Raw genomic sequence first — 15587 nt, forward strand, 5'->3', positions numbered from 1 at the left:
CACAGGATTAGGCAGCAAGTATCACAGCAGCTATTCCTGACCACCTAGCAGTTCGAAAGCACGTCAAAGTGCAAGTAGATAAATATCGGTACGTACCGCTCCGGCGGGAAGGTAAACGGCATTTCCATGCGCTGCTCTGGTTCGCAAGAAGCGGCTTAGTCATGCTGGCCACATGAAAAGCTGTCTGCAGACAAACGCCGGCTCCCTCGGCCAGTAGAGTGAGATGAGCGCCGCAACCCCAGAGACGTCCGCGACTGGACCTAACAGTCAGGGGTACCTGTACTTTTATCACAGCAGCTATAGGCTAATTCAGCCACTGGTTTTATTTGTATCCCATTCCATCCCAGTAAACAGTATGTGCTTGAATTTATTCACATAATTCCAGTTTATTTCTCTAATCAGAACTAGTGTCTGAAAGATCCACATTTTCTGATTCTGAACTTCCTTGTACAGGTAATTTTGTCCCTCAACTCTGTGTTATTTCACTTGATGCAGAAGATGAGGAGAATCTGAGACAAGTGAGCAGCAAGAAGAATCCAAGGAGCAAAATGCCAGGCATACTCACAAAAGTGTCAGATCTCTGTCCCTTTCCCCTATTTTCTTAAAAAGCTTTTGTGGCTATATGCACTGCCGGGTGCAGTGCTGATGAGACCCCCCACCCAACATCTTAACTGAGTCAGTGGCACATATATTAGCACATGCAAATGTTATGTAAATTCATGTCATGGGCCCGTGCCCACAGCTCTTTAAGCACCCAGCACCTCCCCAGTGCCGCAGCAAGTTGCAAGTGCTTTTCCATAATCACAATCCAAGAGTGTTGCTTGTTTAACAATCCAGTCAAATGCAGCTGCAATTCTATCATCGCTAACATTAATCTATACTTGAATCTGGGATCTTAAAGAGATTTATAGTACAATGAACTGTCTGCAACAGTATTATTATTATTAAATCTGCTGCAAGAAGTGTTCCACTAATCCTTCTGAAAAAGAAAATATTTCATTTTTTTATTAAAAAAATCCCCACATTTCCCCACATATATATAGCATGTTTACTTGTAAGTAAGCCTCACTGTGTTCCAAGTGTGTGTGCAGGATTATAAGTAAGAGAACTAGTACATAGTACTGCGCTATTTTATTTCACATGAAAACCATTTAACATGCCATTCCCTCACCTACAAACAGGGCCCTGTTCCTGAGATTATAAGGTATGGTACCTATAATCACTAACCATCTTTTTACAAGGAGATTGGGTCAAGGCTGAAACACAGAGGAGAAGATTTGCACCTCCACTATTGCCAATCCCTGAGTTTAACAGCAGGTGTCATGTCTGCACAGGTTTCTGTCGCACTGTAGAACACAGCAGTGGAATTGTCCCCCGTGGCAATTCGTTTTCAGCGTGCAAACGTGGCAATGTCTGCTCTCACAGCCCTGGCCAGGCGAAAGGCAGATACCATTAAACGAGAGGCAAAGAAGTCTTTAGAACGGAGGGGCTCTGGAGCATGTAAGCTCCCAAGCAAGTGAATTACTGCAGGCGGTGTATATGAAATCATTATATAAGGTAGCATGGCTACATCACGGCGGCACTGCAATTGAAGGCATTTGTATCACCCTTACTCCTCTGAATAAATTCAGATGACAGCTCCATTTCATTTCTTCATTCACTTTGGAGGCCAGATGGCATTAGAATCATTTACTTCACCTTGTTGTGTTTAATTACTACAATCAACACACTATTTTCCAAATTAATCATAACAAAGTAATTTCATTAGTAACACAGCAGGCTGCTGAATTATTAGCATCATAACAGTTTGCAAACAATTAAACTTTATTTGAACCTTAAAAATTTGCAGCGTGGAACATTATTGTAAGATCTAATGGCGGCAGAGTACAAACCCACGGTACAGAGCAAATAATCAAGCAAAATGCTGCATAAAATATGACTTACGAAACAGCTCTCTCAGTATTCCAAGGAACGCAAAGGAAATATAAGTAAACAATGAGAACAAAGCAATTAGCATATATTGCAACGTTTTCTTCTGTTTGAGACACATTAATGGGGGATTCTCCCACCCCCCCTAAAAAGGTTATGGTATTTGTCAAGATTTCAAAGCAAACATTTCACCCCTTTTATTTTGCAGGGTTATTCCAAGGCATGCCTACTTAAAAGGTGGGGATGCGGTACCTTTGAAATATCTTCATTTGCAATGTGTGTGTGTGTTTGCTAAATATATCACTTTATACTGCATGGGGGGGGAAGGTTATGGAAATAATAAAACTGCTGCTGTCTATATTCTCCTATCAATAGGAAAAATTGTCTGAAGATCTGTCATTCATCAGCTGGCTAAGGACTCCCTCTCCTGGATTTACATGAAAAGGGGAAGGGAGTCCTCCAAATATTTTAAGTCGCAAAAGATTCATCTGAGCGTCATGGTGGGGGATGGGTTTTCCCAGAAGCCCAATATGCTGTGAAAGTCTACTGCCATCTACTGGCAAACATTGGCAGTACAGAGAAGTCTATTTCTCCCCCTTCAGATCAGTGCTAAGCAGCACTGATGTAATTTCTGGTTTGTTTGACTAGCACTGCTTCTCGGGGATTTAAGCCAGCTCCTCCACTAACCTGAGGAAGCCTTTAGTCCTTTGGACTGGATTGGAAGACAATGCTTTGGCTTGTAAAGCAGACATGTTTGAATGCTCCCCACCCAGCCCCCGGGGAGGGAAATCTCGCAAACAAGAGAGTTGGATCCAGAAAAACAGCGCATGTCTACTTAGAAGTAAGCCCCTTTCTTTTTTCAATTTTTCAATTGATTTTCCAAAAGATTTTTTTAAACAAACAAACAAACATAAATCTCAACCGTATTAAACCAATCTTAGTGACATTGTTAAGTGACTTCCTCGTATCCCCCTAGTTGAATTCCAGTGTATATCATTTTAACAGTTTTCCAAAACCAATTTTCTTATAAAATTAACTTAATCACTTAACATCTTTCTGTCTTTCTATTTGAGTTCAGTGTGGGACTTGCTCCCTCATATGTGAGTGTAGCAAAGCGTACCAAGTTAGTCACGTTTAGGTCACAATTAGCTACTCACTTGTGACCATTCGTTTCGGTGGGAACATTTTTTTGCTTCTTTTTGGAACGATTCCGGAAGGGGGACTTTTTGCAAATATGTTCAGGAGTGAGAGCGCACAAAATCTTTTTCATGGTTTTGCAGGGGTTGCTCCCCCCCCCCCCGCATGGCTCGCACTCTCAGTTGGTTTTATGACATGTCTCAATGAGATGTTGGTACATCATTACACAATCCCTCTATTACTCAAATCCTGGTTTTCTGAGGATCATCTATAGGACTTACCGAGGAAAGGAAATGTGAAGACAACAGAACCAGAAAGAGGAAGAAAAGACGGTAATCTCCCCCCTCCCTTCAAAAAAAGAGGAAAAGCAAAGATTCACAATATTCAGGGTTGCTGGTGGGGGTTGTTGTTGAAAACTCTACAAAGGCACTGTATCTGGCATGAGGATATGTAAGAATGTATCCTAGAAAGTGCAACATAAAGCATCTATAATCAAAGACTGCTATCTATCTATATCTATCATCTATCTATCTATCTATCTATCTATCTATCTATCTATCATCTATCTATCTATCTATATCTATCATCTATCTATATCTATCTATCTATCTATCTACAGTGGTACCTCGCAAGACAAATGCCTCGCAAGACAAAAAACTCGCTATACGAAAGGGTTTTTTGTTTTTTGAGCTGCTTCGCAAGACGAATTTCCCTATGGGCTTGCTTCGCAAGATGGAAACGTCTTGCAAGTTTGTTTCCTTTTTCTTAACACTGTTAATACAGTTGCGACTTGACTTTGAGGAGCAACTCATAGAACGAGGTGTGGTAGCCTTTTTTGAGGTTTTTAAAGACTTTGGTGATTTTTGAAGCTTTTCCAAAACTTTCCCGACACCGTGCTTCGCAAGACGAAAAAAATCGCAAGACGGCAAAACTCGCGGAACGAATTAATTTCGTCTTGCGAGGCACCACTGTATCTATCTATCTATCTATCATCTATCTAATTTCACATCATATACAATTTTCTACCACAGTGTCGTCGACTTTTGCATTTTAAAAGAATGTGAAAATAATTAAAAATGTAAAATACCACTAAAGTAAAATGTACCATTAGGAAAAAGAAAGAAAGAAACCAGAGGAATATTTCACATCCAAGATCCTTTGCTGTGTATAAAACGTTGAAGCTTAATTTTTGGAGATGTCTTCTGCGTCACTTGTGTTGAAATGAATGCGAGACGGTCCAGAATCTCTTGTAGATTTCCCTGACATTCATTTCAGCTGCAGCTGCTGAGGATACATATCCTGTGTGTGATGCCCGTTTTGCAAAAGTATAACAAATGCCTGAATGCAACAGTTTTAAAAAATGACTCCAATGCAAAATAATTTGAGTCCTACAATAAGCAGAGATTTTCTTTTAAAAAAAGTTTAGCTTAACTTATACGTCAACACTCACAATAAACATTAAATATAAAAATACAGCATTAGAATCAATATGTAGAAGTGCAATATATTAGGGTTAATGCTCTTGCTAAAATCTAGGCAACTGCAGATCTGCATTGGCATATGTCTATGCCTGGCTTCACGTAATTTGTAGAATCCACCTAATAGAAAGAAAGAAAGAAAGAAAGAAAGAAAGAAAGAAAGAAAGAAAGAAAGAAAGAAAGAAAGAAGCCCACAGTTAATGCGTAAGAAAATACTCACACCACTTTGAAATGAATGGCAATCCTTGAATACTATACCTAGCACCAGTGAATTAGTTTTCCTCATGGATGCGGATGAGCACATGCAAAACTGCACAAACCAATCAGGCAGACATGGGCCTTTTGTTCTATGATCAGTCACCAACGATCCAGACTACAAAAACTAAAGGTAAGAAGACGCAGACAGAATGCTGTGTTTGTTCTGCATCATTTATCCGCAGCGTTCAGAATTTAAAAGAAAAGATAGGGCAGGGCCTTAATAAAATTCACAAGCCCCACCTTCCCCAATTTTAGCCAGATTGTGCCCATTACAGACTTCTAAAAACCATAGATCAGGAGGTCAGACACGAAAGGTAAGGGGGCTAGGTCACTTTGCTCTACTGTACTTATTTCCTCCAGGAACATAAATTCTGCCCATCCCTTGTATTGCTTGGCCAACAGTAGCCATTGATGGCAAGCTGGGAATCTCCCTATAAAAGCTCTTGTGGCAACTATCCCACCAATGCAGAATAACTTCCCTACATGGGGCCATCTGATTGGCTGCATTTGCCTTATCACGGAGTGAAACCCAGAGCTGAATTAATTTAAAACGGCAGAGTCCAGGAATAATCGGGAGCTGTTTTGCCTTGGGATAATAATATAAAGAGGAGAAACATTCACAGACAAGTGGTATTTGCGATTTGAAGCAAGCCATGACCCCAAGCTAGCGTTAGCATTACTGGCGAGGTAAAGAAATCCTAGGAAGCAGCACTTTCTGTTCTCTGAATGGCCTGAAAGCCATTCATATAAGACCATTCCTATAATATGGCATTTGGAAACATGGAAGCACCCTGACAGTATCATCATCATCATCAGGCTGTTGTGTATACGGAATGTGGCTAACAGAGCTTGCCATAATGGGAATTCTAAAGCAAAATAATAATAATTTTAAAAATCACTTTGACTGGATCACGCTCAGAATTTGCCTTAAGATAGTTCCAGGGCGTATATAGACACCACATTATTTGAGCCACCGTTTGCTGCACTGGGAGAGCAACCTCACCAACTTGTTCAAACAAATGGGTGTGTGTTTTTTTTCATACTGGTTTTACTCAGGAAAAAGCAGTTCTGAGTGTCTGAAGCAGAACCACAAGTGCACACAGCATCTGATGGGCTTTGTGCAGCAGCAGCACACGCCCCCCCCCCAACCTGGTGCCTTCCAGATATTTTGGACTACAACTCTCTTCAGCCACAGCCAGGCCTGCAGCAGTGGATATTTGCAGTCCAAAATATCTAGGCTACCACCTGATATCATAAAACCCCCTTTGCCCCCTGTCCCATCCTGGAAGCAGTTTTGTGCTCCTGGGTATGATATTGTTACAACTAGAAATATTAACACTAGTTCCTTTGAGAAGAAGTGGGGAATAGAATTATGATTACTGTTGTGGTTACCATTATTAGAATTAAAGTTTACTAAATTTACAGGTGATGCTTCTTCCTCTGTTTAAAAAGGGAACCTCTGTGGAAAATAAGGAGAAGGACAAGACTGGGTAGTGAATTAAGTGTTCAGCTTACTGGTCTGTATGCCACTTATGTTGTGGCAGAAAGAGCCTCAACCTGCAGAAAGAAAATCCATTGCGATTCCTGCTTCAATGTTACATCTGTAGGCACCCTCAAAAAACTGAGGCTGAAATATGGTGAGTCACCCGGGAAGGATGGTACGCATTGTGGAAGACTTATTTCCTCCCATTATACAATAGTTTATTTTATTTCACTTAAAACTACACTACGGGTCCATTTTTTATTTTGTTTTATTTGCTGCAGTCTTTATTAACAGAACTCCAGCGAAGATTCCTGGAAAAGAAATCTGTATGAAACAGAGAGCAAGGAACATATAAGCCATTACAGAAGATTGAATTAAAATGTACTTACCCGGGCCTCTCAAATATCATACATCTCCATTATGTAGGCTCTAGGCACCAAGCCAATGGTTCCTTTCATTTCTCCTACCCACCAGCCAAATCTACCGTACTCCTAATTGAAAACAATATGCAATATTAACCTTTAGTCTGATATAAATGCAATAGAGTTTTTGCATGTGACTCCTTAGGTTTCCTCCTTATATACAGTTACAAAAGCATGAATGGAAAATTAAAACATTAAGGAATTGCGTGTGTATGTGTTTCTGAAGCACTTGAAATGCAGTTAAGCAAAACAGGAAATTACATTTTTAAAGACTATCTGTTACTACGTCCTAGAGAGAGAGACAGCGAGAAAGAGAGACGAGAGAGAGAGAAATACTAACTACCTATAGCAAGCCAAAATTCACTCAATGAGCAATACAGAATGTGATTGTACTAATGTCTTGTTTTGTAGAGTTTGTATATACGTCTAGTTGTTGTTTTTAACAGTAATATCCAAACCATGCAGTCTTCACTGGCCTTATTTCATTCCTGGTTACCCAACTTTGCTTTTCCTCATTTAATGGTTCACCTTGAACTTGCTGGTTTCGCCTGCTTCGCTTCTCCCTGCTACTCTGAAGGAGAAATAAACCAATGATCTCTGGCTCAGTATTATGTCTAAATCAAGGATCGTGGCTCATTTCACGCCAAACACATCACGATCTGGAGCCATGGTTTGTTCTTGGCTTACTAACTGTGGTTGGAACAAAACATACTAAAAACCCAGGATTGGATGAACACAATACAAACCAAGAGATCATGGTTTGTGTCTCCCACACTCAAATGGGGAGCAAAGTGAGCAAGATCAGGAAATCATTAACTGTGGTTTACTGTATCGTGTGAACTGGGTCATTGTGTGTTGTGGGTTTTGGTTTGGTATTATCACTGGTATACTTATTATTATTATTATTTTGAAATACAGGTCATGAGGCTCATGGGGTGAATTCCCCTACAGCCAAGAGAGCCTTACTCTGCCTTCTTTTTACATTCTTTCACCCAAAACCGTATCAACAGCTGACATTTGAAAACTAATACTTTATAATAAGGTATGGAGATCAGCTGGGAGCCATTCAGTAACGCAGCCTTGAGCCGTAAAGAACCTTGGTTAGTTAAGTTCACATATATGCCAAGTTAAGTTGACGTAGAGGGGCGATGCTCCCCACACACACAGCCTCTATCCCTTCTCAGAATTCACCATTGCTTTATGCGGAAAATTCTATCACAGTTCTCATATGCCTGACAGGTGACTAATGCATTTTGGTATGAAATTTGCTTAGGCGTAGCGAGATAAATCTGGAACAAAACAAGTATATGATAGTTTAAGGAAATAATATTTTCCAAAAGCAATACCAAGTAAGAGCATTGTGGGATCCAAATTTAATTTCTGTCCCTCTGAGGTAAATATTGTTAAGATCAATCCTAACAGCAGCTCAATAACTTCCAGCTGCTGAAATTGCCCCTTCGTACGCTGCGTGGAGCAGGCAACAGTATGAAAACAGAGAGCTCATTCCAAAATCAGGCTGACAGTGACCACATGAGGGACGAGGAAAGGAGAAACGCAGAGAGACTTTGATATAGGAGAGAGAATCAACCTTCTGCTGCAAATGTAGAGAATTTCTGCAGAATAAAGTAAGCTGTTTTCTACCTGAATCTAAGCACTGGTGGCAGTCTGAATGGATTCCGGCATGTATGTGAGATGCAAATTTTACCTGTCCTTTTCTACAGATTATATGAAAAGGATCAAAATTATACCCAACCCTTACAGGGATTTCTTCAACAACCTGGTTCACTCATGCTATATATATTATCCCCAAAGCCCATAAACTTCCCACCCCAACTCCTCCATCTCTCATAAATGTACGTCTCCCAGTCACTTCCACCCATTAGCCTGGATTGTGCTGTTCAAACAATCCAAACTACACCTTGCTTCCTGAAATATGTCACACCTTTTTCTTTTCATTTTTCAAAGGGCTTCTCCTTAATTTATAATTTGACATTAACTGTTTAGTGTGAAAGCAGAATTTCTTCTGCAGGTAAATCAACAATGGCGGATCGTGGATCTGTCAAGTCTGAATCTGTCAAGATAAGATCCTGGTGCCTCTTTGTAAATTTAAAAATTTAGTGGGGTGGGGGAGAGAATCAATGAAATCAAGGCTATTAATGGCTACTCAGGTCGGTGGGTAGAGTGCAATGCTCAGATTCTGCTTTGGGGCTTCTTATGGGCATCTGGTTGGCTACTGTGGGAAGAGCATGTTGGAATAGATGGGCCATTGGCCTCATCCAGCAGGATCTTCCTTTGCTCTCAGATAAAAAGATGTACCGTATTTTTCATTCTATGAGACGCACCAGACCACAAGACGCACCTAGTTTTTGGAGGAGGAAAACAAGGGAAAAAAAAATATTCTGAATCTCAGAAGCCAGAACAGCAAGAGTGATTGCTGTGCAGTGAAAACAGCAATCCCTCTTGCTGTTCTGGCTTCTGGGATAGCTGCGCAGCCTGCATTCGCTCCATAAGACGCATGCACATTTCCCCCTTGCTTTTTAGGAGGGAAAAAGTGAGTCTTATAGAGCAAAAAATATGGTAATCTGGCTAGGATGTAGCCAGTGTGGTGTAGTGGTTAAGAGCGGTAGTCTCGTAATCTGGGGAACCAGGTTCGTGTCTCCGCTCCTCCACATGCAGCTGCTGGGTGACCTTGGGCTAGTCTCGCTTCTCTGAAGTCTCTCAGCCCCACTCACCTCACAGAGTGTTTGTTGTGGGGGAGGAAGGGAAAGGAGAATGTTAGCCGCTTTGAGACTCCTTAAAGGAAGTGAAAGGCGGGATATCAAATCCAAACTCCTCCTCCTCTTCTTCTTCTTCTTCTTCTTCTTCTTCTTCTTCTTCTTCTTCTACTACTATACAGGATGTCTTACACATCTTACACATGTGTAAGTGTGTGTATGGCTCTGTGTGCGTGCATGCGAGCCCACACAGTAATACCCTAACATAAACAAGATGGCAGAGTTTTCATGACGGACACAATCTTTTATTTTACGCCTAACTTCGCCTGGATATTAAAAACAAAGGCCATGAGATACGCTAAGCACATTAGTTTAACTGAGCACCTACAGCGAGAAGCATGCCCAGGCTCTGCTTCAAAAGCCCTGCACCTTCAGGGGAACAAGAGAAGTCCCAAGGAAGAAGTGGGATTTCCCCTTTGCCCACTGGAGTGAATGGTGCTGGTTCATCAGCACATACAGCAACCAGGCCAACGACTCTCCTGCTGCAGTTTCGAAACGATTGTTCTGGGGCCAAAACCCTTAAAGGCAAAGAGGAGCTTTGCCGCCGCACCAAGGGTTCAGATGTTCCAGCTGTGTGTGTGTGTTTAATAAACACATGTTTCATCCCACATTAGGCTGCTTAAATATACAATCCATGTCCCTGCAGACTTAAAGAGCGAGCAATCACTCACGGTGCCAGCCCTCACCTGTGCGGGAGGGAATGGTGCCAAGAAAGCTTTCCCAAAAAATAAGAGAAAGAAGAGAAAGTCGGGGGGGCACTTTCTGAACACTAGCCGCAGAAATCGTTCATAGATGGGGCAGGGAGCAAAACAACGTGAGGTTTGCGGAAGGCTGCTTTAGTTAAGTGATCATTAAAGGCTTTTACGACTAATGGCAGAGAATAAAAGCAGTCTCCTAAATTACAGAATGGAAATATCCCATGCAGACATTTCAGGAACTTGGAAATAACACGTATTTTGCGGTGGGCGGGCGGAGAGAAGGCTGCTTCAGAAGAATCCAATTAAATTAAATTTAAAACCAAATTTCTCCTCCTTTTCGAAAACAATTTCTAGCTGCTAGGAATATACAGTTTAATGCACTTGCATGAAGCTAAACCTGAAGATGAAGTGGCTGGTGATGCAACAGTCTAGTAAGCTAATTTATGGATTGGCTGCAGACATCGGCCCAGGAAGAGGCAGAAGCCTGCAACCCAGATGCTTTTATTTTATCATTACTATTCTTGGTATGAGCCTCACGAGCAACATGAATCCCAATTAGAGCATTTGTAGTATAAGCAAGTAGGAATGAAAACACAGGCCCCGCGTGTGTTGTGGGAAGGCCATATTTTAACCTTCGGCTGGAGTCGTTATTGCAGAGAGACCTCTTTCTAACCGGTTAATGTATTTACATCTCTCTCTTCTTTTTTTAAAAGAGTGCTTCTGACTTTCATATGCACACAAAAACCAATTTGATCCTGCTCTTAGAGCTCTGTTACAGATACATTACTTACAAGTGACTCTAAAGGTAATTGATTCGGGCTACTCTGAGAGTCATATATGCTAGTTATTGAACTAGCACGCACATATGGAATAAAAAGCCTTAACATTCACCTCCAGGGAAAATATAAGCATTAGGGCAATTCATATATTCTAGGTTCCCTGAAAACCAACAAGCTGCCATACATTTTGATTCACGGCTCGGGGGTCCTGCGTAAGTGGAAAAGCACATACGCTTGTGCAAGGCAGCCCCACCTTGTTCTCCTGTGCCACAAATCCCACTGTGAGGGTCTGTCGCGGGCAGGAATGCAGTGATGGTGAGCCAGCAAAGCTCTGTTGCACAATCAGAGATCAGCTCAATCTACTCCGGATTCAGCCATTTATTATTTGTACATCAACTCGGCATCAACAGCAAAATATGACTGACCGCATTATATCATAATGCAGGTAAGACGCATGTAGCCACTCCTTCATAACTAAATGCTAGGAGACAAAATAATTTATGCTATGGAACAGCTCCATCTCATTCAGGAGATTGCAAAGATTCTTGCAACACTGCCAACAGCAACGCTCTGTTCATTACAGGGAGGTCTCTCAAATTTAAAAGCCGGTCTTTATCCTACAGCCAGTGAACGACAGCATCAATCAGCAAATTATTTAATATTTGTGGGGAAACAGCACCGTGAGAGCCTGTTGTGTAAGCTGCTTATTTATACCTTATTCAGGTATGAATAAGCCTACTATCTGGTATTCCTCAGCATATGAAGGTGGAGTGTGTATTCTTCCCACCAGCTCCAGCTTGGGCAATTGACTCCACTTCAGAGAGACTGATAAAATAATGAAGAGTCCTTTAATCTGCAGGAAACCATTCCAGTCAATTTATAAGAAATATTGCATTCCTTTGTAGGATGTGTAATTATTTTCTATTAATCATGCGCTATAAAGCTACATGATGTGGTTATTCTGTTATCGCTAGGAAGAGGCCTGCAGTCAGCTCCTGACAATGTTAGGTAATTATGAACACAAAGCTTCTTTCTCTTTCTGTAGAAATGCTATCAAGATCCAGGAGCACTGTAATGCTTTATTGTATGAAAATAACACTCGGAAGAAATTAAAGAGCCACATAATGAATGGCTTAAAGGCAAATGTGTGCATGGCCGGGAAACGAGGAGGGAGGAAGAGAAGGCAGAAAAAAAATACTTTAAAATTTTGTGGAAGGAAAACTATAAAGGGACAACCAACAGTGACGTTTTCAAAATAAGCCATGCACCCAAATTTCATCTGGAACTATTAGCCATCCTTCCCGAAGCACTTAATGCAAGTATCTGGCTACCTGAAATTATAGCTGTGACTCAGAACACAGTTACAGCTGCTTAAATCACAGTGACATCTATTTATTGGTTTATTTAAAGATCAATTTATTTCTACACCTGCGGCTCAGCCCAAAAAAGGTTCCCAGAGCAGCTCACAAAGATCAGTAATCTGTCAGCCCTTGCTTATCATTAGACAGAAGACAGAAGGAAAGGATTGGGAGGAAAGCAAATTTAGGCCCTGGATCTTAAGTACAACCTTATACCTGGAATGGAAACAGTTCAAAAGAAGAGGAGGAGCCAAAGGTTGCTGGTCTTTGGGCAGAGCCAATAGGATGATCCTGCTTCCCTCCTCTTGCTCAGAGGCTGCCCAATGAAAAACGGCTGATGCAAGTGACAAGGGAGTTTTTAGCTGGCTTAAGTTGGTGTAGGATTTTGCCGCAAACTTCAGTACAATCAGAATCTCGCTAATATAACAGAACTAAATAAAAAAGCAACACTAACGGTAAAGTAGCTGAGAACTTTTAAAGAAAGAAATGGCATGTGCTTTTTTAGTATAATAGAAATTGCAGGTTTTCTACAATTACCACCCAAAAATAATAATAAAAAAATGGTTCAAATGGATGAATATGGGAAGATTTACGTAGCAACTCTTTAACATAAAAATAAAATGTGCACTTACTCCAACTAGGCAACAGAGACCCTGATCTTACTAAGGTTACCCAAGTAGATAAAATGAATTATCTGTGGAGAACTTGTCCCGGACGCACAAAATCCCATCATTTGCCTTCGTAATATGAATTTCCAGGGCCTTCTCTCTGCAGGCAGGTGTGAGGGTGTTTATAACAGCAAAATGCAGAACACGACATTTTATGTTACTAAGTTGCTGAAGTCACAAGTAGCTTAAGTTAATATACTCAGTTTGTGATTCAAACTATACTGTGGTTTGAAATGCATGGGAAAAGAGCTGCTGGGTGGACAGCCCTGACTTCCAGCCAAGGCACTGGTTTAGATTGCCTTTTCAAACTGTCTAACTCTTTGATGCTGTGACTCAAAGAGAGCTCATCAAAAGCTTTTTGATTATACAACCCTCTCACACCCGAGTATGAACTCGCCCATCAAAAACTTCCTAAACTTGAGATGCCCATGACAGAATACAGAGGTTCTGGCCTTCCCTTCTCCTTGTTTTGTAAACTTTCTACTTTAAACTTTTCTACTTCCAAGCATGAATCTCTGGTGGTACAGAGGACTGCTAAACAGTAGCATACCAGACACAGTGAGTTTGAATGGAATCTAAATGGCTAAGCTTGAGGTTGAAGCGATTTACAGCTACGATTCAAACTCATACAGGAGCCCCGGAAAAGTTGGTTGCTCTATTATTATTATTATTATTATTATTAAGAGCAGCGGAAACAGAGAGATCGCAACAACACAATTGAATCACTCCGTGGCTGAGTGGCACTGAAGTTTTAAACCAGGTCCAGGGGAAACCCTGTCCACTGACATGCACTAGATTCTGTGCTGAACTATTTTGATACAAAGTCATCCCAAGTCTAGATTGGATTTAGTAAAGCAACACATTAAGATCAACTCTAAGTATCTTTTTACAGTTTATAGAAGTATCTTTCTGCAACGTGTGATTTGTACACAGTTGTTTTTAACAAAGTTTCAAACCAGCAGTCAGTTCAATAGCACAGAAATATCAAATACTATCTATGTATATATTTAAAAAAAAAAGTTGATGAAATACGTAACCTACAGATATATTCCAGAGTAAGTGGATAATGGGCATTATATGATACAAAGCTGGATTTCTAGCTCTGATATAACTGGAAGTGAAAGACTGTAAACTATTTTAATAGATTTCTGTTTGCTTGCTGGACAAAGTTGCTGGTTAAGAGAAGGGTTTTGTTTTTCCCTAAAACTACTTTGGTCATTACTGTGTACTTCTACTACTACAAACAGGAAGACAATGTTGAGCGTATTTTCCGTTTATAAGCAAAAGCTCCAAAAAGATGTTCAAGCAGAGCTGAGCCTATACTTCATTTTTTAAGGACTGCTAGCCTTGTGGTGCATGGACATGTGCTGAATTAGAAACAGGAAATAAGCAGCGATAATAATCTCTGAACTACGGCACACATCATCCCAGTAAATGTTATTGATTGCTCTGAAAATAGGAGTGTATAAGTCTGGGTTGGCAGAATATCTGGCTATAAGGCTATATTCTGCCAGAATCCAGATTTGTGTTATAAAAATAATAAGGAGGGGCCTGCTAATATACTCAACATAATCATTTGCACCTGGCACATGAAATTATGCCATTCTACAACATGAAATTATCTCATAGCAAGATAGCTCACACCCTCCTTACTGCATAATGTGGGCCACAGTGTCCCTAACAAAGGCTTGGAGCAAAATGAAGACTTGCACATTTCTATCAAAAGTTTATGTTTAAAGCTGAAGAGTCCATGCTGCAGGTATTTTGGAGCATGCAGCTTGCGAAAAGAACAACAGGGTCTGGTACTAAGCAATCTTTTTCTAAATGAAAAGTTTTTTATTCCTAAAACGGTGTTATTTTAGGGTCCCCAAAACCTACATTTATATTCCTATTTTTATTCCTATTTTAAACCTGGTTTTAAAATTTAGCCAACAGTAGGGGAGAAAGTTTCCTTTAAAAATAAAAAAAAGTTAGTTACAATATTTCAAAAGTGAATACTGATCCTTCCCCCCTTGTTAGAATCCTCAGTACTGAAAACAACAAATTATATTATGAAGGTAGGAAACCACCTGAAGATTTTTTTTTCTTGCATAAAAGTCAGGATAAAGCAAACACAAAGTATTAACAAACAACACAACACTTTGTGGTACTGGGCATGAGATCAGAAACGTATGGGAGCCTGCGTGCAGTCAGAATGTGCCTATATAATATTGCTATTAAGTTTAAAATCAAAAAGATGATAGGGGAAGGAGGAGACTATAACCCTGCGAACTTTACACATACAGGAAATATATGTGAAAAAACAGAATATAAACCTCTGTACTACTAAAAAGCATTTAAGATCAGTCTTGTGCCCTGTTGCAGTTGCCACTGTTTGCAATAAGATATGAGAAACAAGATGCACAAACAAGAGTCAAAAGTTGAAGTGTGCGATCCATTTCAAAACCTATGTAAGATCCTACTGTTCTTAAAGTGAAGTTGTTTCCAAATATTTCTTTTAGGGAAGGGAGGAATTTGTCAAGACATGGTTAGGAAAAATAATTCTGTTGATCATATTTTAGGAACAACACCCACCCACAAAGTTGTTACTGGCAGAAGCACCA

The 15587-nt window shown here is 40.4% G+C and overlaps 1 protein-coding gene across 1 annotated transcript in view; it reads right to left on the reverse strand.

The window, feature by feature from the left end:
* Positions 1 to 1802: 1802 nt before the first annotated feature.
* SKAP2 (src kinase associated phosphoprotein 2) overlaps positions 1803 to 15587 on the reverse strand; it is a 109519-nt gene continuing 95734 nt past the window's right edge. The window contains exons 12-13 of the mRNA XM_028750247.2: positions 6675 to 6776; positions 1803 to 4664 (exon numbers count right to left, since the gene is read on the reverse strand). Coding sequence (XP_028606080.2) covers positions 6684 to 6776 — 93 coding nt within the window. The 3' untranslated portion in view covers positions 1803 to 4664; positions 6675 to 6683. The remainder of the gene's footprint in view (positions 4665 to 6674; positions 6777 to 15587) is intronic.

The sequence above is a fragment of the Podarcis muralis genome, chromosome 12 (genome assembly GCF_964188315.1).
Source record: "Podarcis muralis chromosome 12, rPodMur119.hap1.1, whole genome shotgun sequence".
NCBI classification, from domain to species: domain Eukaryota; kingdom Metazoa; phylum Chordata; class Lepidosauria; order Squamata; family Lacertidae; genus Podarcis; species Podarcis muralis.